The sequence below is a fragment of the Dipodomys merriami genome, unplaced genomic scaffold, assembly GCF_024711535.1.
Source record: "Dipodomys merriami isolate MVZ:Mamm:240054 unplaced genomic scaffold, mDipMer1.0.p SCAF_6, whole genome shotgun sequence".
NCBI classification, from domain to species: Eukaryota; Metazoa; Chordata; class Mammalia; order Rodentia; family Heteromyidae; genus Dipodomys; species Dipodomys merriami.
Window position 1 is genome coordinate 13,888,864 of NW_027206179.1, and position 27,043 is coordinate 13,915,906.

General features: G+C 53.4%; 1 protein-coding gene across 1 annotated transcript; it reads left to right on the forward strand.

The window, feature by feature from the left end:
• The first annotated feature begins 1,873 nt into the window (after positions 1–1,873).
• On the forward strand, positions 1,874–26,415 carry Irs2 (insulin receptor substrate 2). The gene is made up of 2 exons (XM_070002628.1): positions 1,874–6,360; positions 24,039–26,415. Exons 1-2 carry the CDS (start codon positions 2,421–2,423, stop codon positions 24,041–24,043), a joined length of 3,945 nt encoding a protein of 1,314 aa, XP_069858729.1. The 5' UTR covers positions 1,874–2,420; the 3' UTR covers positions 24,044–26,415.
• Positions 26,416–27,043: the final 628 nt, after the last annotated feature.

Genomic DNA, 27,043 nt, shown 5'->3' on the forward strand with positions numbered 1-27,043 from the left:
CTGTCTGTCTGTCTGTCTGTCTGTCTGCCTACATATATATGTATAGAAATGGCAGCAAAACCTTATAAAGAACAGAGATCTGTCTATCTGCCTACATATATATGTATAGAAATGGCAGCAAAACCTTATAAAGAACAGAGATCCAGAGCATATCATCCATAAAGACAGTGCCCCAACACACACAGCCAGCCACACACTGTTACACACAGGTGCACACATACATTGAAATCCATTACGTATTTTTTAAATTCTGGCTAAAAAATATAGGAGCTCTTTGAAATAAAATGTTTACTTTTCACTCAGTCCTATTTTTGCTACTCATAACTGTATATACACACACATATATACTAAAACCAAAAGTGCCTTAGTTCTTAAGTCACAGTGAAAATACATATATATATATATATATATATACTTATATGTACATACATACACACATACATACATATCCTTTCAAGAACTTAAAATCTAAAATGCTCCCCTTAGACTTAGGATTCTATTACAAGAGAAATTTATAAACATGTGCGGGACATTCTGAGACAAACTTCAAGGTCTTAATAAGAAAATAACCAACACTACAGTAAGACAAACTATTCTCACACGTATTTTTTTCATGAGGCCATGTTTTTGGGGCTGTGGGCTTGCTTTGGTTTGCGGCTCCGTTCTGAACTCCAGGCCCCCGACCTCAGCGGGGCCCCCTGTCTTCTAGGAGATGCAGTTGTTTTCAGTGCTGACTTGTCATCCGCTTCCCCAAGGCTAAGGGGATCCCAAATTCCCAACCATGGTTCAAGGGCACCACCGTCCTCGGGCCCAGCGGCGCCTGCAGGTCCGGGAACGCCCACCCGGAGCCAGGGCGCGGGCGCGGGCGGGCTCGCGCCAGGCGCACGCCCGCCACGGGGACCCGCGCCCCGCACCCCACACCCCGCGCCCGCCGCGCCCAGGCCCGCCTCGCCCCAGCTCTATGGAAACCGCATTTTCCTACGCCTCTTCTCCCTCCCCTGACATCCCAAACAGACGACTTCCACTTCCCGGGAGCCAGACAAGTGAATGGTGCTGATGACGCCCCGGAAAGAGCCCACGGCCGCGGGGTGCGGGGGAAGGGCGCCCCCGGGAGGGCGGGGCTGCGGGAACCGCGGGTGCGGCTCTGGTTCCGGGGCGCCGCGCCCGCGCCCCCCGTTCGGGCATCGATCGGGAGCTCGCGGGCGGCTCCGGAGATGCTCGTAAACAACCGGGGCCGCGCGCCCGCCCGCCACCTCCGCGGGCCCGGCGGCGGGCACCGCCCAGTGCGGAGCAGCCGCAGGCGGGGCGCGCGCCCCCCGAGCCTGGCGCGGGATCCGCCCGCCGCAGTGGGGAGGGGAGGGGAGTGGCGGCGGGCGCGGGGCGAGGACGAGGGCCGCGCCGCCCCCGCCCAGCCTCGGCCTGAGCGCGCCCCACGACCCCCGGATCCCTGCCGGCCCCCACCCCGCCGGTCCGAGCCCCGCCGGCCCCCGCCCCGCGCCCCCTCCGCGACGGAAGCTGAGAGCCCAATTAACTGAGTCAAAGGCGGGAGGGAAGGGCCCTACGGGCTGCGGCCCGCCCCCGCCCCTCCTCCGCGCCCCTTTTCCCGCCCTGGGTGGCATCTCCTCCGCCCGCATCCACAACGAGCCCCTGATTAATGAAGCCGGCCCGGCCCCCGCGGTGCAGGGCCCCGGCCTCCGCGGGAGCTGGGGGAGGGGACGGCGGGAAACACGGCCCCGGGGAAAGGGGGCGGGGCGGGGGCGCCGGGCCCGCCTCCCCCAGAACGCCGCGCCCATTGGCCGCGCGCGCCGCCCGTCCGGGGCCGCGGCGCCAATCCAGCGCGGAGGGGCGGGGCGTCCGCGCCGTGTGTGCCTGCGTAACGCCGAGTCACATGTTGTTTTGCTCTTCTTAGTTCAGTCACTCGGTGCGCGATGTGTTACTCACTGTGCGGCGGGGACCGCGACGAGCCCGGGTCGCCGTTGGCAGCAGCAGCAGCCTCAGCGGCGGCGGCGGCGGCGCAGACCCCGAGTGTCCGAGCGCGTCTCGTCTCCTCTCCGCCGGGCACGGCGACAGCACCGGTGCGGCCGCGCGCGCCCTAGGCTCGGCCCCGCGGCGCAGAGACCCCGACTCTCGGCCCAACCAGCGAGTCCCCGAGGCAGCGATCGCGGGCGGACCCGGCCGGGGGGGCGGCCACCGCCCGCTCCCGGCATCCTCGGGACCCGCGGAGCGCGCTGCGCCACCGGAGCCGCGCGGACCCGCTCCGACCCCTCCCCGCTGCCCGGGCCCGGAGGGACTCGTGCTCGGCCCGGCGGGCGACGGGTGGCGGGGAGCTGTCCCCTCCCGCGCCCCTGGGCCTCGCGCCCCTCCGCCTTCCCCCCAGCCTCTCCGGGCCGGACCGGGCCGCGCGGCCTGAGCGGCCGGCGATGGCGAGCCCTCCGCCGCCTGGGCCCACCGGGCAGGCGGGCGGCGACGGCCCGAACCTCAACAACAACAACAACAACAACAACCACAGCGTGCGCAAGTGCGGCTACCTGCGCAAGCAGAAGCACGGCCACAAGCGCTTCTTCGTGCTGCGCGGCCCCGGCGCGGCCAGCGACGAGGCCCCGTCCTCGGCGGGCGGGGGGTCGGCGCCGCAGCCCCCGCGGCTCGAGTACTACGAGAGCGAGAAGAAGTGGCGGAGCAAGGCGGGCGCCCCGAAGCGGGTGATCGCGCTGGATTGCTGCCTGAACATCAACAAGCGCGCCGACGCCAAGCACAAGTACCTGATCGCCCTCTACACCAAGGACGAGTACTTCGCCGTGGCGGCCGAGAACGAGCAGGAGCAGGAGGGCTGGTACCGCGCGCTCACCGACCTGGTCAGCGAGGGCCGCGCGGCCGCCGGCGACGCGGCCAGCGCCGGCTCCTGCAGCGCCTCCCTGCCCGGTGCCCTGGGGGGCTCGGCCGGCGCGGCGGCGGCGGGCGACGACAACTACGGCCTCTTCGCGCCCGCCACGGCCGCCTACCGCGAGGTGTGGCAGGTGAACCTGAAGCCTAAGGGCCTGGGCCAGAGCAAGAACCTGACGGGCGTGTATCGCCTGTGCCTGTCGGCGCGCACCATCGGCTTCGTGAAGCTCAACTGCGAGCAGCCGTCGGTGACGCTGCAGCTGATGAACATCCGCCGCTGCGGCCACTCGGACAGCTTCTTCTTCATCGAGGTGGGGCGCTCGGCGGTCACGGGCCCCGGGGAGCTGTGGATGCAGGCCGACGACTCGGTAGTGGCGCAGAACATCCACGAGACCATCCTGGAGGCCATGAAGGCGCTCAAGGAGCTCTTCGAGTTCCGGCCGCGCAGCAAGAGCCAGTCTTCGGGGTCGTCGGCCACGCACCCCATCAGCGTCCCCGGCGCGCGCCGGCACCACCACCTGGTCAACCTGCCGCCCAGCCAGACGGGCCTGGTGCGGCGCTCGCGCACCGACAGCCTGGCCGCCACCCCTCCCGCCTCCAAGTGCGGCTCCTGCCGGGTCCGCACGGCCAGCGAAGGCGACGGCGGAGCGGCGGCGGCGGCGGCCGCCGCGGGGGTCGGGGTCGGGCCCGCGGCCGGCAGGCCGGTGTCCGTGGCCGGGAGCCCGCTGAGTCCCGGGCCGGTGCGCGCGCCCCTGAGCCGCTCGCACACGCTGAGCGGCGGCTGCGGCGGCCGCGCGGGCCGGGCGGCGCCGGCGCCAGCAGGGGGCGCGCTGCAGCACAGCCGCTCCATGTCCATGCCTGTAGCGCGCTCGCCCCCCGCCGCCACCAGCCCCGGCAGCCTGTCGTCCAGCAGCGGGCACGGCTCGGGCTCCTACCCGCCGCCCCCGGGCCCGCACCCGCACCTGCCGCACCCACTGCACCTGCCCCCCGGCCAGCGCCCCTCCAGCGGCAGCGCCTCCGCCTCGGGCTCCCCTAGCGACCCCGGCTTCATGTCCCTGGACGAGTATGGCTCCAGCCCCGGCGACCCCAGGGCCCCGTGCAGCCGCCGGAGCAACACGCCCGAGTCGATCGCGGAGACGCCGCCCGCTCGGGACGGCAGCGCGGGTGAGCTGTGCGGCTACATGACCATGGACAGGGCGCCGGGCCCCTGCGGCCGCCCATACCGCAGGGTGTCCGGGGACGGGGCGGACCAGGACCGCGGGCTGAGGAAGAGGACCTACTCGCTGACCACACCCGCCCGGCAGCGGCCTGCACCGCAGCCCTCCTCCGCCTCCCTGGACGAGTACACCCTGATGCGGGCCACCTTCTCCGACAGCTCGGGGCGCCTCTGCCCGCCCTTCCCGGCGTCCTCGCCGCGAGTGGCCTACCACCCCTACCCCGAGGACTATGGGGACATCGAGATCGGCTCCCACCGGAGCTCCGGCGGCCACCTGGCGGCGGATGACGGCTACATGCCCATGAGCCCGGGCGCCGCCCTCCTAGGGACCGCCGCCCTCCCGGGGGGAGGCCGGCCGGCCGGCCGGGGCGACGACTACATGCCCATGAGCCCCACGAGTGTGTCGGCCCCCAAGCAGATTCTGCAGCCCAGGGCCGGCCCCGCCGCCGCTGCCGGCCTGCCCCCCGCGGGCGCTGCCTTGCCCGCGCGCCCCTTGGCCGCGGGCAGGACCTTCCCGGGGGTCGGCTGCAAGGCAGGGTCCCCCGCGGAGAGCTCCCCGGATGACAGCGGGTACATGCGCATGTGGTGCGGGGCCAAGCTGCCCGCGGACCATGCTGACCCCAAGCTGCTCCCCAACGGGGACTACCTCAACATGTCCCCCAGCGAGGCGGGCCCCGCGGGCACCCCGCCTGACTTTTTCGAGGAGGCACCCCGGGGCGCGCCCGGCGGCGGCTTCTGCTACAGTTCCCTGCCCCGCGCGCACAGGGGACCCTGCCCCTGCGGCGGCGGCGGCGACGGCGACCAGTACGTGCTCATGAGCTCCCCCGTGGGGCGCATCCTGGAAGAGGAGAGGTCGGGGCCCGCGGCGGGGGGCCTCGGCCAGGCTCAGCACCCCTCGGGGAGGCCCGGCGGGGGCGGCGGCCGCGCGGAGGTCCTGCCAGGCCCGCGCTGCCGGGCGGTGCGCCCCACGCGCCTGTCCCTGGAGGGGCTGCAGACCCTGCCCAGCATGCGCGAGTATCCCGCGCCCCCCGAGCCCAAGAGCCCCGGCGAGTACATCAACATTGACTTCGGCGAGGCGGGCCCGCGTCTGTCCCCGCCCGCGCCGCCGCTGTTGGTCTCGGCCGCCTCCTCCTCATCGCTGCTGTCTGCCAGCAGCCCGGCCTCATCCCTCGGCTCGGGCACCCCAGGCACCAGCAGCGAGAGCCGCCAGCGCTCCCCACTCTCCGACTACATGAACCTGGACTTCAGCTCGCCCAAGCCCGGCGCCCGGCGCGGCGGGGACCCTGCAGGCTCCCTGGACGCGCTCCTCTCCCCGGAGGCCGCCTCCCCTTGCCCGCCCCTGCCGCCTCGCCCGCCAGCCTCGCCCTCCGCCCTGCAGCCGCTGCCCCCGCCGCCTCCCGCCGAGCTCTACCGCCGGCCTCCGCCCGCGCCCGCCCCCTCGGGCCCCGGCGCCCCCGCGGAGCCCCTCGGGGACTCTGCCGGGGACTACACCGAGATGGCCTTCGGCGTGGCCGCCACCCCGCCGCAGCCCATCGCCGCCCCGCCGAAGCCGAAGCCCGACGGCGCCCGCGTGGCCAGCCCCACGTCGGGCCTGAAGCGGCTGAGCCTGATGGAGCAGGTGTCAGGCGTGGAGGCGTTCCTGCAGGCCGGCCCGCCCACCGACCCGCACCGGGGCGCCAAGGTGATCCGCGCCGACCCGCAGGGTGGCCGTCGCCGCCACAGCTCCGAGACCTTCTCCTCCACCACCACCGTCACCCCCGTGTCGCCCTCCTTCGCCCACAACCCCAAGCGCCACAACTCGGCCTCCGTGGAAAACGTGTCTCTCAGGAAAAGCAGCGAGGGCGGCGGTGGCGGCGCCGGAGGGGCCCCGGTGGACGAGCCGGGTCCCGCCGCCGCCCCGGGCCAGGCCCCGCCGCTCCCTGGGCCCCAGGCGCCCCCGGCCCGCGCGTGGACCCCCGGGCAGCCCGGGGCCTTGGCGGGCTGTCCCTCCGGGGCCGGTGGTTCGCCCCTGCGCCGAGAGACCTCGTCGTCGGGGTTCCAGAGCAGCCTCAACTACATCGCCATCGACGTGAGGGACGAGCCACCACCGGCGCAGCACCCCCAGTCCGCAGACAAGAGCTCCTGGGGCCGGACCCGCAGCCTGGGGGGGCTCCTCGGCGCGGTGGGTGGCGGCGGCCCGGGCCCCGGTACCCTGCCCGCCGCCAGCGCCTACGCCAGCCTGGACTTCCTGTCCCATCACTTGAAGGAGGCCACCGCGGTGAAAGGTGAGGCCCGGGGTGAACGGTGAGGCCAGTGGGGACGGGGGGGGGGGGGCGGAGGCCGCCCCTGGGCCTCCCTCCTGGCTGGACGCCGGTGCACGGGCGCGGACACAGGTTCACCCCCCCCTTCCCCGAAGAGCGCGGGGGGGGGGGGGGAGCGGGAAATGACACTTAGGTGGGCCCTGGGTTTCAGTTGATGCCTTCTTCCCCGTGGGAGGGAGACTCAGCCTTGTTTCAGCCCCATTTCTCTTGAGTCCCTTCCCCACCCCTTGGCTCTGAGGAAGTTCACCGGCTAAGCCCCACTCGAGGTGGAAGGTGAGACATGGCCAGAGGCAGACCGTTGGGGGCTGCTTCCTCGTGGGCCTGGCCCGACCCCAGGTCGCTGTTAAAGCCACAAGGCTTAGGAGAGGCCTTGGTATATCGGTTTGGGTGGCTGCTGAAAGGGAGCATCCCAGGTTTGCAGGAAGCTGGAGGAGCCTGCCCATGGGGGTGTGGTTGTCACTTGGAGGGCTTGCAGCACCCTGCATGCTGTCTGGGAACCCTGGTTTACCACCCAGGGTGGGGTGGTGAACTAGGTGGGGCCTCCCCCAGAGCCCGAAGGTCTTTTTATTGGGTTGGTTTTGTTTTCGTTTTTTTCTTTGAAACACATCTCATGGTAGCCCAGGCTCTCTTCAAATTCTCCATCTTCCTGCCTCAGCCTCCTGAATGCTGGGATTAGAGGCGAGCATCACAGAAGGTGCAGCTCTAGTCAATCCTTAGGTTATGTGTGGATGATGGAACTCGGAGAAACCAGTGGGGCAGTTTTAGAATTACAGACCCTGTGATAGTCAGTCTTGGGCTGACAGAGATCAAAAATGCTGGTGTTTCTCACAGTAGCCTGGTGGTTTAAAAGTGCAGCCAGGCCTCAGGATCAGTGCTTTAAGGAAACAGGGCAAGACAAAAACACAGGTCTTTCCAAGAACAGCTGGACATGAGGCTGTTCAGCGCTCTTCCCATCTCATTAACTATCCATGAGCAACCAGAGATGGATTTGCGCTCTCTCTGCAGCTGGCCAGCCCTTCTGGCTGCCTTGGACTGAGAATGGGCTGTCAGGGGAGGCAGGAGGAGCTGGAGTGTTGTTAGAGTCAAGTGTTGTTAATTGTGTAGCTGTTGGTTCGGGTGTTAGCAGGCCAGGCTGAGGGAACCGTTCCCTACTACTAGTGTGGGTAGACCCTGTGCTGGGTGCTGGTGTGAGCTGAGCACTGACTGGCAGAGGGGATGATGGGATGTTGCGGGGATCCGCATGCCTTTTGTTTGTAAACTGAGCAGACCAGATGAATGCTGCTGAAGCCCAGCATGCATGATGTGAAATGATAGCTGCAGGCGGAGTACCCTTTGTTCTATTTCCTTTCCTATTACGGCCGTAGAAAGGCAGAGGCAAAGTCAGACGGAATGATCAGATTCAGGGCCCGAGAGGTTGCTGCCATGTTCTAATTCAGGGGACTTCAGTTGAAGGTCACTTTGCTTGGAGTTATATTAAACACTGTGAAATTGCGAGGGTGCCAGGGAATCAAAGTGCTAGCTGCCATCCAAGCCATCAACCATGTAAACAGAGCAGCGTGGAAGGGGATGGGGAAGGAAGATGAGGGCTCGCGCATGCGTGCACCCACTTACACGCAAACATATGGTGTGTCCACGTGGGTATACATCAAAGTCAGATGGAGGGAGCCTCTTTTTGCCCATATCTGCTTCTAATTAGATGTACAGCCTGAGGATGGAACACCTCCCTGTCTTGAAGGGGCAGATGGAACCCACAGAGCTGAGGTGGATGGGTCCAGGACTGTGATTTTTTCCCATGGAAGCCTGGGCTACAACCCAGCCCACACCCAAGAGGACTCAAGGCCTCTGGAACCACTGTATTTCAGCTTAAAATTCCATTGTAGGTGGCCTCTTGTAGAATAGTGACAGTTCTGATCTATAGCAGGTGAGTTTGCTTAGACACCTGTCTTAGTCTGTCCTATTTAAGGTTTCCCATAGGCGTAAAATTGCTCTCCACCTATAGTATTCACAGTTCTGAAGTCTAGGCAGCAGTTTGCTTGCATGTTCCATGCTGAATAGAGGTCATTTTAGTTGCTGCTCTTTTTCCAAAGTCTGTGGTTATTATGGTAAGGAGCCTTATGAGAAGGAAAAAGACAATGCTAAAGGAAAAAGATAGTTCCAATTTGTCCAACTGTGCCCAAACCACATGTTAAAAAGAAGGCACATAGGCCAAATTGGATTTCTAGAAAATGACTTCAGGGAACAGGAGAAAAGGAGAGGCGAGCTTGCGGTCCTTGCTAGGGAAGCCTGTTCCCTGCTGTGCAGTACATACTGGACTTCATGGAATGTTCCGTTCTATGGAACTGAAAGAGGATGTTTAGAAACTCAGAATGGACATTGACTTTCATGAAACTCACACATGCAAGTAGAAACTCTATTTGCGGTGCTTACAGATTAAAGGTTTTTCGTAGATGAGTGTCCTTGGGGAAAATGATTTACAAAGTTGGATTCGAGTACTTTAGGGGGTGTAGCAGGAAATGGGCTTCGTTTTGCCCGAACTCTTAGAAGTTTCCAACCAAATCAGCTGTAGATCAGACCTTGTCAGTGCCTGGGAAGCAGAATAATGGGGTGGGGGCCCGGGATGTTCTGTAGTGCTGAGTGTTTGCACACGTGGTAACCGATATGTTTGCGCACATGGTAACCAAGCTGCCCAGTTGCAGCAATGATTGGTAATAGCAGAATTGGGAACCAACTGAGTGCAGCACTGACTGGAAAGCCAGCACACCTTAGTTGTGTGTATATACATATGGTGTACATGTGTGTACTAATTTATGCTTATTATCTTACTGGTCATGTGTTTTATGTGTGTGTATACAGAAAAACGTGATTGTTCTATAGGATTTTTAAATGTTCTGTGTTTGAAAGCAGCTCCTTAAAATTAATTTTATTTCTGTATGAGTATGCTAGGTTGATATGGCCCCTCGTGACATGTTGGTACATCCTTACTAAGGGGCTTTTTATTCTAAAATTGGTTTGTGTGTAGCAAACAGATTAGATAAGAACTACCACTACAAAAAGCATCTACTTTTAAGTTTTCCTGGTATAAAGACCATCCACTCCTATTTTGGAGTAAAAAGAGTCTGAAATTAAAAGTGTTTCCAAAGGAAGAGTAAGAATTGGAACTCTTGTCTGGAAGGTATTGCCCCTCCAAGTCGTAAAGTAGTGCCATGAGCCTCAGGAAGGCTGCATGGGCCGGCTTTGCTTCTGGGAGGTGCCCTGGGCTATGTGGATAGAAATATGGTGCAGGGCGCCCCACCCTCTTTGCACCAGGAGACAGCCAAGGTGCCTGAGAAAACACACAGGCTTTCGTGAATGAAAGTCACGTGGCTTGTTCTGATTCCTTTATTGAAAGAGAAACCTTTACGAAAATAGTACTTCAGAGACGGAAGAAGCAGAGTGCGTGGAGCCAGGCAGCCAGGTTTCCGGCTGCTGCTCTTGAGTCTGCGTGTGACTGGGCAGGCTGCTTCACCCCTGCTTCTAGGTTTCTAGCTGCTATGGGGTGATGCTAATCTTTCTCTTGCCCTGTCTCAAGGCCCCATGAGAGACAGCGGAGAACATAAACACCAAATGTTTTGGAAGATCCTCTGATTCATGCAGGCAGGCTGTGATGCTGAGCTGGTGAAGATGGAGTTCTGGGGGTGGCAGGGCACCCCCACCAAGCCCTTAGTAGGCAGCGCCTCCTGAAATGCTTGCCTTGGCTGCTTCTCTGCACGAATCTCTACGTTCAATGAGAACCAGTGTCCCTCCCTCTCCCTCCTCCTTTAGCCTAGGGTTTCTTCAGAGAGCTAGGTGTAGCCCTGGCTGAGTGGTAGATTCTTTACACATGTGAGAGGCTCTGGGTTTGATCACCAGCCAGCAGAAGAAAACAAAACAAGATTTGTTCGTGGAAAACTCTGGAAAGTAACAAAGTAGTGGTTCACATTTCACAGTAGAATAACAATGCAGGAAAACTGCCTGATTTCTGACCCATCTTCAAAGCCCACTTTAGATTCCCTTTGAGAAGTTGTTCCCCTGTGGAGAGCTCTTGACAAGATCATAATATATCATCAGAATATACATTTAGGAAAACTTGGGTGGGGCTTCATGGAGAGGGCAGAATAAAGGCTAGCAGAACCCGGAACTTTCCTGGCTTTGTTGTCTGGGGGTTGGTTTCACAAGTATAGTTTTGATTTGTAGCACTGAGCTGTTTGGTTGTCAAAGTAGAGGAGGAAGATGTTTGGTTGTTTTGTTCTTCTACCCCCCAAAGAGGAATTTTGGTAGATAGGTAGTGTTTGGTTTTCTTTAGCAGGATCTCTGTTGTAATGGAGCTCTTTTGAGAAGGGCTGGCAGAAGGCTCACTGACAGTATGGGCATAATGGCTTTCTGTTAAAATTCCTACTAACGCAATTCTGTGCAAGCACAGTTCCAGGAGCTAGGTAACCTGTGGTATCAGATCTGGCAAGTGGAAAGGCTTTTTTGTCTTGTTTTGTTTTGTTTGTGGGGTAGCATAGAATCCATTGCTCCCATTTCACCTTAGAAACTGAAGGGGAAATGTAACTTTACTCTTATCTGCCTCGCCAAGTGCAGAGCGGGAAACAGGCAGAGGGAAACGGAGCCCAGCCTAGCACACCCCTCTGGGGCTGTGTGTGTGTGTATGGGGCAGGGGATGTCTTCTCTGCACTTTGTTTCTCTAGATCAGCAGGAGTAAAACACATGTCTCTGTAGATGCTGTCTAGATGAGCTAAGTAAAATTTCTAAATTTTCAGAATTGCCAGTTTTTGTAAAAGGTGAGGGGACTTACCAGTCCCGAGTTCTGTGACTATCCTTTTATCCACCTGGGTTGGGACACTGGGTGGATTTTCTGTGGCTTGTATGCGCGCTTATCCAGACAGCAGCGGCGACTCGGATTGGTGAGGGTGGATGCTGCTGGCCGATTCAATGCCACTTTGTTTCTGGAGAGCACAGGAAGGCTGTGCGGGAGGAAGTGCTGAGGTCAGGGGCGGTCGCGGGTTACTCCGTGTTGTTCAGGAGAGCCACTAAGACTGGTGCTGAAAGTGTACCGAGATAATGGACGCAGGTGGAGGCTGGGTAGGGAAGGCTAGGAGAGATGTGCCTGTGCCAGGAGCTTGCTCTGTAAATAGTGCAAAGGATGCCAGGTAGGTCTGTGCCTGCTGGTCTTCCTTCTTAACTGAACACTGCGTGCGAATGGTAAAACAGACACATCATGGTTACTTTTTCAAAGACTCCAGGTCTTTAACCTTGGCATGCCTTTCTTATACCATATGTGGTGCTTCTGCCTGGAGCTCTATTTATCACTTCTTGTGCTTTTACTGCAATTTGGAATACTTGGTCCAATATTTTGGTCTGTGGACATATACTTTAGAGATAAATGGTTACATGTATTGTGCTGTGTCAATACTGGGTCTTTAGTGTTTGTTTTATAGAGTATTGAAGCTGATGGTGTATGTATGTGGGGGGGGGTGTGCCATGCATGCATGAGTGTGCACAGTACTTGGGGGTTGAACTCAAGGCTTTGTGCTTGCTACACAGGCAATCTGCTACTGAGCCACAGCTCTAGCCCTTTTTGTTCTGTTTAATTTTGAGATAGGGTCTCCTGTTTAGGCCCACACCGGCCTGTATGTAAGGTCCTTTTACTACAATACATAGCTATTTCTGATGAGATGAGGGATCTCATAAACTTTTTTTTGCCTCAAACCACGATCCTCCCAATTTCAGCCTCTGAGTAGCTAGGATTTTAGATAAGAAACACCAGCATTTGGTTTGGGGATGATAGGTTTGTGAGAGTGTGTGTGAGTGTGTGTGTATGTTTTGTCCAATCATAGTCCAAGTAGCAACAGTTATTTTTCCTTATAAATGAAACTCAAATACTAATGATAGAGTTTGTGACCCATTTGAAACTTGATGCGATACCTTAAGCATAATTATGATCTTACTGTTAGATAAGTGATCTATTTATATGGAACTGGTACTTATACTTGAGTGAATTTTTATGCTACATTAAGTTCTGGGTTTCTCAAAGCATAAAAATAGTTATTATGATATGATTTTGTTACCTTAAAATTCATGTGCTTGAGTTAAGAACAATTTGTGCTTTTTTGTGTGGGAGAATGCACAGCACAACGTAGAGGACCTGAGACCGTGAGACGTTCTCGCTCTGTGAATTCTCTGGACCTCATCTGTTGCCGCCAAAATGTGTCACCAACAATCCTAACACTTGGTGCACAGTTACTGGTTTTGAAAGAATGATCTTGAAGTTGGGTGCATTGGAGCCAGTATTTTGGTCAGTTATGAAAGATAATTCCATAGGGCAAAGAACTGGGGTAAAATTCAGAGGTTCTTTGCTTTGCTTCATAGTGTGAAGATATTTCTAAACGTGATGTCATGCAACATTACAAAACATCCCACCATGTGAGCAGGGCCAACTAAGTTCCTATTTGCGGGGGGAGAAAAGACCCTTCATCTCAGAGAGGACAGAGACCTGCCCAAGGACACTGAGCAGGAGGAGTGATGGCTCCTCTCAGGTCCCAGTGAGCCCTGGGGAAGTGTAGAGACCACAGGGGCATGAGGACTTGCCATGGGCCTGAGTCAGACAGGCACAGCCAAGGGGGGAAAGGCAGCACTGGAGGAAGCCCTTGGTTTTATAACCACTTCAATGCCTGCCAGGGTGAAGAGCTTAGGATTTGCTGTTACTACCGTGGCTCCTGTGTTGCTGCTGGTGAATTTTAGAGTTCATGACTGAATTGTTGGTGGATCTGTGGTGGTGAGGGACCCAGCTCCACTCCTTGGAATTCTGTCTGCAGGGGGGAGGCTGTCTGTTCCTCTAGCCGTTTTCAAAATGCATTTTAGTAAAGCACACTGGATATTTGGCAAGATGCCTCCACCCCCAAGTCCATTAAAACTGCTCCAACTCTGTGGTGACAATCTGAAAAACACTAACAAACAAATGCCAGGGTATCTGAGGGCATGGGTTGGAGGCGCTGACATAATGTACCTTGCTTATTTTAAGGTTATGAAAACAGAGGCCCAGGAACTTGGTGTCTTATTCAAGGTCAGCGGTCTCATGAGGGCAGTGTTGTTTGTAAATATTGCGAGAAGCATTGCAGAGCGCTCCTTGGGTCTTCTGTGACCCTGGCTGACTCTCCTCCAGGATGTAGCCTGCTCCCTTAGGACAGATCCTGCCCTTCTGTGGATACCAGCTGAGATAGCTCCCTGGAAGTCAGAAACAGAAAGGAAGGTGCTCACACATGGGATAATTGGGGTGAAAGGCAGTGGATGGAGGAATCAGGAGGATGCTACATCATGTGCTCGTTGAGATAGTTCAGACCTGAAGGCCAAGCTGAGGCTGTCCTCCAATCCCAAGTCCTGTGTGCTGAGGCCAGGGCCTGCCTGCCCTGCTCCCAGGGATGTTGGATGGGTGGGAATACCATCCACTCCTCATTACAAACAAGTTCACTAGCGGTTTTCTACAATATGGGTCATCCACCTATTTAATGACAAACTTATCTGAGAACTGACTAATTTAGAATCTGCCTAAGGACCAAATAAGTCATCAGTTGTTACTGGGTGCTATCTTCAGAGGAGTTCAACCTTTTTTTTTTTTTTTTAAGATCCTTTGAAATCTTAATTAGGAGATTAAAAAATGACTTTACTGGATTTGTACATAAGAGAAATGGTTTCATACAGATGTAGTTGGACCAAGCTGCTCTAGCTCTTTTGCCCCATTTTTTATGTGACTAGGAGTGCTTGAACTCATAAGATGTCCCATGTTTCAGAACACACAACAGGTGAATGTGTGCTGGTGCTCTGGGCGATGGGATGTGTGGCCAGCACTGGCTAACATTTTGAAGTGTGCTCTTTTTCTAGAAAGTGGCAGCATGCACAGCCAGTCACCCAGCAGCACCCTAGCTCTAGAGGCGGGGGAGGGGGCGCCTTCCACAGGACAGAGGAAATGGGAGTGGTTTTCCTGCTGGGCGTGAGGCACCAGCAACTTCTTTCCAGCTAAGGGCAAATGTTAGGTTCAGCTCCTTCCCCTCCCCCATCTGCATAATGAATTTATTGAGCACTGATTTAGTTGAGAAAACTAGGATGATCTGGAATTGGGAGGAGGGGGTCTTCCTCCTGCCTCAGTAGACCCTCCTGTGCCAGCTTCTGAGTCCTCTGGGAATATGTGCCTCTGTGTGGGGGCTAAGGACCTAGGAATGCAGTGCTTTCGTTGCCTGAAGCTGTGGACATAAGAAGGTGCTGACGTCAGTGATCGTGTAATCCTGTGAGTTTCCAGGTGTGAGCGAAGCTGCCAGATCTTGCCTTTGAGTTAGGCCACGCTCCCCTCTGTTCCAGGCTTGGCCCCACCCAGCTCTTGCCTGGCCTCTCTCCTTCAGAACTTGGGCTGCCTCTGATGGATGGGCAAATGGGGGAAATTGTGAATCAGGAGGCAAGTCTTGGAAATAGGCCAAGATGTCCTTACTAAACTTAAAAACTATGCAAATAGTGCTTTGGAAAGTCTGAGCAGTGAGCAGGATTAGACAGGGAAGGGATTATACTGCATGAGCAGCTTGTTTTGTTTGGAGATCAGAAATGGCGGCACTAGGACCCCGGGGCACACAGACATCACCAACAGCACTGCCTGGAAAAGGAGGGCCTACTGCTTGTACCTTGACACACTTCTTCAAAGATAGATTACCAAACGGAGCAGCTTCTGTTTTTTCTGAATTGACAGTAGGCATTCCTTGTTTCCTGTCTTCCTACATAAAAGTGACCTAAAATAACACCTGAAGTGGACAGCTGGAACACGCCCTTCCAGTTGTTTTTGCCAAATGAGTTTGGTGAAACTTCTAGAAAGGACTTTGGCGTCATTGTCAGGTAGATTTGTGATGTACAGTTCACTGGAAGAAAGTGTGCATTTTAGAGGATGCAGGAGCCACAGCACTGTGGAGGCTGCCTTTTCTTTCTGAGAGTGAAAAGGTACTTTAATTGAAGTTGGCTTCAGAAAAATAATCTAGCTCATAGGATAAGCAAAATAATTAATTGGAAAAAAAAGTCACGCATTGGTGGCTTGTAGCTACAATCCTAGCTACCCAGGAGGCTGAGAGTCACAGCTCAAAGCTAATCTGAGCAGAAATGCCAGTAAGACTCTCATTTACAGCAAAGAGCTGGAAGTAGAGCTGTGATTCAAGTGGTAGAGTACCAGCCCTGAGTGAAACAAACACTAAGCAAGAGCAGGGAGCCCTGAGTTCAAGCCCCCATACAGACACAAAAGTAAAATTTAAACCTCAATGAGCTGGGATGCAATACTAGATTATAAAAAGCACACAAAACCAGCATAAATAAACGTCAACACATTTGCAAACACTTTTGAGATTTTGACAAGTAGTTCTTTTTGTTGTTTTGTTTGTTTGTTTGTTTTTTAGTGGGAATTACCTTGTAAAGGCAGCTTCCAAACAGAATGACATTTTGGCATTTGGGGTCCAATTAAAATGTTAAAGATAGCGTGGAACCAACTCTTTCTGGCATGGTGTTCCTCTGATGCCACCTGTAGCTTAGTTTATCAGCAGCGCTGGCTGCGTATGGTCTTGGTACCAAGTGTATAATCACTGCAGCAAAGTACCTATGATTCCTTGTGTCCTGAGCTCTAGAACTCAGGCTGTGAGCACTGACTTACTGTTACCTGGGTCCTCTACTGACCGAGGGAGGCAGAGTGCAGTGGACAGTCCCAAGTCTTAAGCCAGTTCACAAACAGAGGAAGTGCACTGGGTCTCCTGAGAGTCCAGGTAGACAGCATTGCCCCAGAGCTGACTCTTTGTGCATCCTGGTCCACCCTGCCAAATCAATGACTGAAGAGGCAGCCAGGGCTGGCCTGGGGTCCACCTGGCTGGGAGTCCTGCCCAGCCCCACCTTTCCCGGCACTGGAGGTGGGTGCTACTATGTGGAGGTTTCCTATGTGGCACGATCTAATCACGCCAGTCCTCCATCCTAGATGCTAGCTTGCTCCATGCTGGCTTTAAGGCCCTCCATCTTCCCTTACCTCATGGCAGGCACATGGCTGCATCCAGGCCCATGGGTTTGTTGGTCCCCTCTCCCACCCTGGGGTCTCCTGGCTGCCCTTAGCTCCTGGACTGAAAGCTGCCTCTGACCTCATCTGACCTTGTCTGTCTCTCTCCCTCTGTTCTGGCCATTGAGTGCTGCTGCGTCCAGCTCAGCCTTGGGCAGAAGTGGAGACATTTTGGTTTATAGTTCCTAGTAGAAGTTATAAAATTAACCTGCTGCTCTGTAAGCAAACTCAATGAGATAGAAATCAGCTCTCACAATTTCACATATACCAGAAAGTTCCTGGTGGTCAGATCCACTTCCAGGGCAGAGCTTTGGGGGAGCGGATGCCCTCCGCACACATGGAGCCCGCCGGTGCCTTCTCCCTGCTCTCCTCGCCAGGTCATGGCCTGTGCGGGCGTCCAGGAAGGCGCGGGCCTGCCGGGACTCCCACACAGCTTTGAGGCACAGGGACTGGGGACATGGTTCCCTTGCAGTCCAGCCTCTTCCATGTGGGCAGTGTCCTTTCTCTGAGTTGATAACTTCCCTTGCAGCTTGCGGTTGCCGGCTCTTGTCCTCTGGGGCTCATGCCATATGCTGGGTGGGTGGGGACGTGTCCACTGATGTGGCCACCAGGGGGGCTGGCACCGTCTCCAGGCCTGAGCGATGTCATCCTTGCTCTCCAGTCAAGAAGCCAGGGACCCTGGGTGCAGCCTTGCACCCTGATGGCCATTCCAGGAGGGTGAGCCCCGTCCACCCTCTCCTGCAAGCCTGCTTTGAAGGTGTCCCTAGAGCTGCCAGTGAGTCTCCGAAGTCCACGTCCTGGGCCTGAGAGTCCTTGTGCCTGGAATGTGTATGGATCCCCGCCGTGGGGCGCTGTGGTCGGGGTTCTGAAGCTGGCATGCCGCTGCCATGCGCCTGCCTGGCGGTTTCTGATTGGGATGGGATTTCTGCCTTGGCAGAGGAGTTTAGTGCACACATTCTGTGTGAACCAGAGAGGCCAGTGGAGCTGGGAGCCCAACCCCCACCCCCGCCCACCCCTACCCGCCTGGTCCTGTACTGCCACACTGCTGCCGGAGATGCACGCAGCTGCCCTCTGGGGACCAGGAGAGGGACAAGGAGTCTGCCTCCTTGGAAGCTCTCATTAGGAGGAGTTCATTTTATGCCAAGGCTTCTTGGCCCCTGGTTAGTCCTGTGATGTCAGCACGGCTGTAGTTTGGATGGAGGGGGCCACGTCAGCAGGTGTGCTCAGACACCTGTGGCCAGGGCACTGGCCGGGAGCCGTGGGAGCGGTCAGCCCTCAGGCAGCTCCGGGCCGCCTGGCCTGGAGAAGGCTTTGTAGTTCAGAGTCCAACATGTGGCTGCATGTAACAGCGTTTGAAGGTACAGGAAGAAACCGAGGGGACTGGGCATGAGTCACACGGCTAGTATGTGTTACTTTATGTGTGAATTGGCATCCATGTATCATTTGTCGGTTGTGATTATGCTTTATATTTAGAATCTCATCTAGTGATTTTACAGTGGCCTCGCTTGGGGGGATGGAGTTGGGGCAGGGAGAGAGTCCCTCGTGGAGGGAGGGGCTCCCGTATGGCTGAGGATTGCAGAGCTAGTGGGGGTGCTCCCAGGTCCTGGGGCTCCAGCTCTGCCTGAGTCTTCCACTCAGGAAGTGTACGTGGAAGGCATGTGGTTCTGGAGTGTCAGCCAGGCTGCACTGAGTCACCCCAGGGAGCAGCTGCGTGTGTCCAACACAGCCACAGACCCCGGGGCCTGGTGGGGAGAGACCACTACTGTGTGTGGCTCCTGAGCTGGGCTTTCAGATACATCTCAGTCACAGGAGGATTGTGATATCACCAGCTCCTCCCAGAGAAGATGAGGCACCATCCTCTCTTGCCTAGATCCTCTTAGTCTGGTTGAGAATTTACCTCCAGAGTTGTGTAAGTATTCTCAGGAAAGACAGGTTCCGCTTCAATGGTATGTAAAAGCAGGTCACATGCCAGTAATCCTAGCCACTCAGGAGGCCGAGATCGAGGATCACAGTTTGAAGCTAACTACAAGCCAGAAAAATCCATGAGACTTACCTCCCCTAAACCAGCAAAAAGCCAGAAGCAGAGGTATGGCTCAAGTGGTGGAGTACCTACCTTGGGGTAAAAGCCAAGCAAGAATGTGAGACCCTGAGTTCAAAAACAAAACAAACAGAAATCCAAGCCATTTGGAGATGGACCTCATTTAAACATTGATTTCCATGTTTTCTTAACATGACAGGAAAACTAAAAACATTTGTATTGCAAGTGTAAGATTTACCATTTATATGGCTATAATTCATACTTGCAAAAAATGTGTTAAGTCTGTGTTAAGTCTGGGAAAATAATTACATGGCTTATAGGTTATTGGTAATTTTAATGCAAATTTTATTACTTGCCCCCCCAGTATTCTTACCAGAGCTGAAGAATAGTACTTAGAATGACATGTTCAAATGACCTGGCTATGAATTTCAGAGCAGATGTGTGCAGCTGTACCCTCATAGAATCAAGAGCACCAGGGTCATGTGTGTGTGGTGATGAGCAGATGTACTCAGCGCCTCTTGTTATGAGTGGAAGAGCCAGAGGTGGGCTGCTTTGCCACATGATCTCTCCATGGCTTCCTCCATGGTCTTTGTAGGGTCTGTAACAGGATAGCATGGTATTGGTAGATAGTATCAGCTTTCTGAAGGACACAGGCTTGCAGATACTTTCTGAGGGAAGGATATCAGTTAGACTTAGGTGTAACACACAGATGGAAACACACAGTCTTAATTTTGACAAATTGCCCATCCTGGCTGACAGGCTCTCTGTCAAGGGAGATGATAAGTGTTTGGGGCTTCATTGTTATATAGTGTCTGTCAGAGCTATCCAGCTATATTCAAGGCAGAAGTGCTGTGGGAGTAGGCTGTGTTCCAATAAAACTTTATTTGTAGGGACAGGCTGCAGGCCAGGTTTAGCTATGCTTTTACTGATCTCTGCTTTGGAATATCATTCTCCTTAAGATGAAAGGGCTCCTACTTCTGGGTCTTGGTCCTAAAATGTTGTTTTCCTTTAGGAAATTGTGTTCAGCTTTCCCCTTCCCCCAGGAGCATTGGCTTAGACCACATGGGGTGTTTTTTCCTAGTTAGGCGTAGCTTGGTTAAGGACTAATAGCATGGTGCTAGGTGCTGGGAACACAGACCAGGAAAGCCTGGCCAGACTCGTTTTAGCAAGGAAGACGTCTCTAAAGCATACATGCAACAGGTAAGTGTCATCTGGGGAGCAGGATCAGATACCATGGTATTATTTGTGGTGTCCTTTGAGGAGAGTTTTATAAAGAACCGATGTAGGAAACTAGTATTACATAATCCACTTAGACTTAGATTCTTAAAAAAAAAAAGTACCTAAAGATGGAGAGGAAAACGGGTTACTCTGGTGAGGAAGGAACAGGCGGTAGTCACACGGACAGGTCTAGAGGTCTGAATACAGCCACATAAGGGAACTGGGGGTTTTTGTGAAGCGTTTGAGCTGCTTTCTCTTTCCATAAAACTGAACTGTGTGGCTCCACTTGACGGTGGTTTTCTTACTATCTGCATGTTCCCTGGTGCTGTGTTCTCCAACATGGCATGACATTACTTACTGCAGGTAACATTTATTTACTTTTTTTTTTTTTTTTTTACAAAAAGCTGGTGATATGGGGTAGAAGTTTAAACTTTTGGCCCACATTGGACACCCAGCACACCCTTCTGTCTCCCATGGTGTTCCCAGGAGCAGAGTGACTAGTCCCTAGTCATCAGGGTGGACAGGTATAGGCTAGAGCCAGCACATTTCCCAATTTGAATGAAGTCCACTAATGAGCCAGGAGGCATTTGGTGCCCCAGGTGTTTGGGAAGGAAGAAAATACCATCTCTCCTGTAATTTTGCCCCTGTTCCTGCAAGACAGGAGGATGGGTCAGAGAACGAACCCAGACATGACCCTCCACAGAAGGACAGCTGTCCGTGGTGGTGACTGTGCAGGGTCTGCGGGGGAGATTGGGGTGTAGAGTGGAAGCTTGAAGCCAGTGATTCGTGGTCTGGGAACCAGGAGCACCAAGTCACTGGGTCTCACACAGAGGGTTAAAGGGACAGATACCTTTTATTCATCCAGCCTATGAGAAAACTAGATTTTCTCATCCTGTCCCTGATTGTGTCATGAGCAAGTTGCAACTCGACATCGGGGAATGTCTAACAGCAGGTATGGGGAGGGCGGCGGCCTGCGGAGCTTATAAAAGTGCCGTCCCATTTGTCACAGCTTGCTTACTCACCTGGGTTTTCCTTTTAAGTTGCTTTCCCCCCCCAGTTTAAAAGAAAGTTTAATGACCGTTTTTCTTAGAATCTCTGGCTTACTTGTTATCACACCCAGCAGTGCTTATTTTCCCCTTCTCATGAGAGTTTTTCACCTTCAGTGAAGTAAAGAGATACTGAATTATCAGGCTTACTTTTCAAGGAATTTCTCCTGTGACTGAAGTCTTATGTCCCCTCCTAATTCTATGTTTAGTCTAAAAGGTCTAAATGAGGCACTGAGATGGCCTGAAAAGTATCAAACTTACCCAAGAATCTATTTTTTTTCTTAAGTGTATTTGTGACTAGAAACAATATATAACAATATAACTATATATATAACTATACATGTATGTATATATATATACACACACATGCACGCGCACATACACACACACACACACACACGTGCGTGCGCGTGCACGCGTGCACCTAACAAGTATTTGGTTTTGGTCTTGTCTTTGCTATGAAAAGCAGAATCTTTCTGCACTATGAACTCAGAGATGCCCTAGTGTGTGGACACCACACTACTGTCTGAATTCAGGGGCTGCTTTGCCCTCCTCTGGCTCTGCCCAACCTGGGACAGTGGTGGTGGGGAGGTTGGGGTGGGGACAAGCAGGGCTCTTCAGAGAGAACCCAGTGAGTAGAATTGCTGTGATCCAGGCATGTGGACTGGGTTGTGGACACTGGACTATAACCCTGAATTCAAATGTGTACAAACACAAATTGAGAAAACCATAATGAAAATATAGGTGTGAGTCAGAATGACTGGCCACAGTGACGCCTGACCTCATTGGCTAGAACAGACATGCTGTGTGTATTGCTGGCACAATCTGGCCTTGGTATTTGCTTGGGTTTCCCCAGTGTAATTGTGGTTGTGGCACTCTGCTCTCTGGTGCTGTGACATCTCGGTATTCTGACACTTCCTCCACGTATTGCATGTAGCCTTTCTGCCTGTTTAATAACAGTGCCTTGGTTTTTTGTCCCTTCTTCCCTCTCCTGCTCCCTCCTCTCTTTTAGGGAGCAGGGCCGGTGGGTTGAAGCCTTGAAGCCATGGTAGGGGCATTCTTGCTCATTTGCATTTGCTGGCTGTGTTCAGCAGATGAGACAGGGTGGAATTAGAACTGGTTTGTAGGGATTATGTTTATTGCCCATGAGACCTGCAACCCACGGCAGAACAACTTCCTTGGCCATGCTGCTCCGAAGGCTTGTCCCAGAGCTTTCCAGAGCAGTGTCTAAGGTGAAGGTTGCTCTGGGGTGTGTTTGTAATCCCAGTCCCAGTCATACCAGCTCTGGGAGCAGACTTGTGTGTGTGTGTGTGTGTGTGTGTGTGTGCACTTGTGTGCGTGCGTGCATGTGTGTGTGTGTGTTCCATTGTCTGAGCAACACTGGGAGTCTCCCAGGTTTCCAGTATGTTCTGTTTCACACCTGAGTTCCAAGTCTGCCTTCCTTCCTAAGCACATGCAAGCAATGGCTGTAAATTACTTGTCTGCTGCTTTTGTGGAGTGAACAGAGGTAATGGATAAATAAATACCTGCTACAATCTCAGCCTCAGGAAGCATGAATATTTAAGGCTGAGGATGTCGGGGCAGTGCTGTTAGAAAACACTCTCTTGTTTCTTGTGCTGAATGAACCAGGCCCATAACTTAGCTTAGGAATAAATGAGCATGAAGCCCAGCCCCTTGGATCTGTAGCCTGGTTGTCCAGCCCCGCCTCTCCTGGCTAGAGCAGGGGAGTGGATGTGGCGGTGTGGCCAGCATGCCTGGCTGTGGCCGAGTCCACCTCTGGAGTTGGGTATCTGGATGTCACTTTGTGGCATCCTGGGCAGGTGCCTTCATAGCTTGGGCTCATTTAGTGCCTTGGCCGGCATGTAGAGCACAGTCTTCGCCACTAACTCACAGTGGGGAAAGGCAGTTTGAATATCAGTCAGAGCAGCCAAATTCTGTCTCAGGGTCTTCTTTCTATGAGAAAGTAACAGAAAAGTACCTGTGTCTCCCAGGGCTCCATGGCGTCCAGATCCTTCTGCTGTGGCTCAGCAAGCTGCCTCTGGTTTCTCTGTGTTTGCTCCTGGGGTTGCGTCTGTAGGGTCAGTCTGGGTACAACTGTGGGGTTTCGGCAGGTGCTGTGGACTGTCTCTAAGTCAGTACGGCTGCCTTAAGAGGCCCTGGGAGGGAACCGGGACAAACTGGCCTCTTTGCTAGTGCAGAATGCTAGGGAATAGCAAACGTGGACTCAAGTCCCATAGGCCAGGAGACTCAGGTCTCTCTGCTCTCCCCTCGTAGCAGGGGCCCCATGGGAAGCAGGAGTGCTATACCTGTGTGTATACGAGAATGTGTGCAAAACATCATATCCCAGGCTCATGCACGTGTCAGCTGGTGACCGTGCTGAGGGTGGGGTCCTGCTTCTTTCTCCGGTGCTGGAGGCACATCTGTCTCCCTGCCAGGACACATGCTTTAGTCAGTGTCTTCTTCCCTCTAAATCTAGAGGAGACCCTGCACCAGGATAAAAGCCAAAAGAAAAGTTGTTGAAGGGCCTTTGTATGAACAAATGCATGGGTGAATTGTGTCCTTGCCGCTTATTGGATCTTAGCCAGTACTATTTAAAACTTAAAGTTTTGGGATGGGCACAGTGTCTTCCACCTGTGATCTGAGCTATTCAGGAAGATTGTGGGTCAAAGCCAGATCCCATCTCAACCTGTAGCTGGTCTCTGGTATACACCTGTCATCCCAGCTCTTGGACACTGAGATCTGGAGACTCATGGTTCCAGTCAATCCTTGGCACAAAAATTTTGGAGCTTACGTCTCAAAAGAAATATGCTAATCATGGGAAGTAGAAATAGGAGGATCACTGTCCCAGGCTTTCTATCCTGGGAAAAAAAGACCCTTTTTCAAAAATGACAAGAGCAGAAAGGGCTTGAGACATAGAATCAGAGTCTGAACTCATAATGGACAGACAAGGAACTAGATCCACAAAGAAAGTGACAAGCATCTGTGAGTTGAGGGCCAGGTTGGTGTGTCTAACATGGAAGATAGGTGAATACATCTACCAGGGAGGAAAATTTACCTGTTTAAGGTAGAGCATGGCCACAGGGCTCATCTGAGACCTGGCTGTCATCACAGTGAATGATAATGTTCTCCTGTTTCTTGAGGAGGGACAAAGTACCTCCTTCTGGGGAGGGACCCATATCTTGCGGGTTCTCGCACAGAGCTGTGGAGTTTGCTCTGTTCTGGGAGCCATGACTGAGGTCTCTGCTCTTTCTTTCAGAGTGAAGCCCTGGTGGACCTCCACTGCACCGCAAGGTCGCACGTCGAGAAAATTGTGCTCCGAGGAGATGCTCAGCACGCCTCCAACCCAAAGCTGCTTTCATGTTTCGTTCCCATCTGAGTAACTCTACATACATTTTGAGACATCTGTGAACTGTGTTAGACAAGAAGCCGACACCACGATCGCCTGCTGCCTCCCTCGCTGCCCCCTCCGTGGGGCATCCATGACTGTGCTGTGTGTGTTGCATTTCGTTTTGTTTCATAACTAAATTAGCAGATAAAGTTCTTCTCCAGCAAATTGGATGTTTCCATTGGCCTTAAATTGTGGCCAGAGTCTTAACTTCCTCTTCCTTTCGTGTTTTACAAAGCAGGGTGTACCCCTCAGCATGCTGGGAGATTCTCCCACACCCACTGGAGTGGTAAAATCTGGTATTGACTGGCTTACACTCAAAACTACCACAGTCCTACCTCAGTTCAAGGTAAAGCTGGGTTGCGGGCTGGTCACAGCGGGACCTTCTGCAAATCCATGTCCAGTGCACCCCCCCGCCTCCGGCGCCCGAGAAGACTCGGAGTCCAGCCAGGACCTGCCAGGACCGGCCGTGTTCATGTGCACACAGAGCCCGGTGTGGGACTGATGATTCTCCACCGAGTGAAATCTGGGACTGGACTTTGAAGATGGATTCTAAGAATAATTATTAAATATAACTGAAGCAACCTACTTTTGAAGCTCATCAATCAGCTGGGTGGGGGCGGGTGGGGGCTAGAGGGCATGACTTACCTCTTTGTATCTTTGACTGGTGTATCTAACTTCTCTGTGTAGATGTTTGTGTAGGTACTTCAAATCGCAAAAGCCTTTTCTCCTATCCACAAGCTCAGATGTCTCTGCTGTCCTGAATCTGGGCCTGCATTTCTCTAACCAAAAACTCACGTAGGCATGCTAGCAGCTCAGAGCTGGTCTAGGTTTGGCAGATTTAGCTTTTTAAATGTATTACCTTTAAGATAATGCTATTTTGTTGATCAGTAAGGCTGCGCAAACAGAGAGAGAGAGAGAGAGAGAGAGAGAGAGAGAGAGAGAGAGAAAGAGAGAGAAAAGTCATTCCAGCCATTGTGCAATTAGAGAAATGAGAGGAGAAGCGGTGCCGTCTCTCACAGTCTGTGTTGCTTGATGAGGCTGAGGCTACCCTTGTTCTGTGTTTTCAGTGTTTCGAGAATGTTGGCGTTGTGGCGATTGTCGCAGATGTCACCTAGGACTGCTGAGCTTCCCCACAGAGTGTCTGTCAGCCTGCCACCCTGACACGTGGCAGGAGGCACCGCCCACCCCAGTGCCTGTCTCCCTGATCGTCCTGTAGAGGCTGCACTAATGCTTGGAGATTGAGTTGTTGGTTTTTTGTTTTTGTTGTTTGTTTTTTTTTTTAATTGGTTTTGTTGTTGTTGGAGAAAATATATATAAATATATAGAGATATATCACTATAGAATAATGCATTAAATGAGGCTTTTTAGAGGAAGACCAAAAAATTCAATGTCTTAAAAAAATATATGTAATGGCAGTGCAAAAGTCTTCCTGCTTCTGTGTGAACCTTAGAACAGAGGATTGTATTGCAAGACAAAGTTGAATGTAAAGTGATCCCCGAGCATTAAGGTTTTACTTTGCTGAGATGACACATCATAGCAGTGCGTAGGCCACACATACCATGTCAGTTTGAAGGTCAGTTTCAGTGTACGCTAGACTTTATTAAGATGTACAAAATCTCCAGTTTTATTTCGTTGTGGGACACTAGGAATCGGCGGATGGTACTTGTTCAGGGGCAGAGGACCGAACACAGGCCTTCCTGGTTGCAGTGCTAGATGTGTAGGTTTTGACTCGATCCAGATGGCTCATGTCCCTACTGCACCTGAAAATGCCGATGCTGTACTAAATTCTCCTCTATCCTGTACATTTCAAAAAACAAAAGGCATATGCAATATTTACATTTTTAATTTAGTTTACAGAAATGAACCAAAATGTATAAATGTTATGTTTGCTAAAACTTCACACTGTATATTGGGTCTTTGTACATTTTGCCTGACTTACCTTAAATTTAAAATATTTTTTGCTATATAAACTTTAACAGTTAGTAAACAGTGTTTTCTTTTGGGTACGTATTGTTTCTGGATACGAAGATGTTAAATATATTTCTTGCTATCGTGTTAGGAAGAGACTTGACTTCCCTCACCCTGTCTTCCATGAGCGCTGTACATAGGGCAGGTGTGGCGCTGCTGGAGACGAGGATAAACTGGACTAGGGTAGTGCGTTGTATTTTAGTCTGTACTGACCGTGGGTACCCTCCTTAATAGCCATATGCAATAAAATAAAATACATTATTTATGAAACAATGAAGCTTGGACCTTTGGTGTCTCTTCTGCATGGGTCCAATTTACCTTTGAAATACCAAGTTAACACAGACCCGGTCTACTCCTGAATTCCCAGTTGAACAGTGTGGAGTCATCAAAACAAATTTTATATTCCTAAAAAAAATACTTTGATACCTCTTAAAACCTATACTGGAAACAGAAAATGTTCCTTTAATTATGAGATTTAATGAAAAAAATAGATGTGTTTAAAAAACAACCTTCCAACTCATGAGAGTCCTTCTAAGGGCTCATTCTCCGTGCAAGTATGAATTCCTTCATGGCTGCTAACAATGTCAGGTGGTAAGAATCGCCCTCTCTGGCTCGAGTGTGCAGGAGCAGAGGGGATGTGGCGGCTCTGAGGCACGCAGGCCGCGAGTGGCAGTGCAGCCTGGAGTCCATTGCCTTCTGTGATGGGTTGTCAGTGTGTGTTGGGGGCTTTGTCTTTGTGGCTGTGGGTCTGTGCTGTGAGACAGTCCCCCTGAGCCCAGACAAAGCCTTGACTCTGACAGAACCTTCTGAGTGCTGGTCCCTCCAGCCTCCCAGAGTCAAGGAAGTGATTTGTTTGGTGTAAACTCACAACTAGAAAGGGTGGGCTTTGTAGGAAGTTCTCTCCG

Bases quoted from the DNA above. Each gene is read 5' to 3' on its own strand.
- Irs2 (XM_070002628.1), top strand. From the start codon at position 2,421: ATGGCGAGCCCTCCGCCGCCTGGGCCCACCGGGCAGGCGGGCGGCGAC.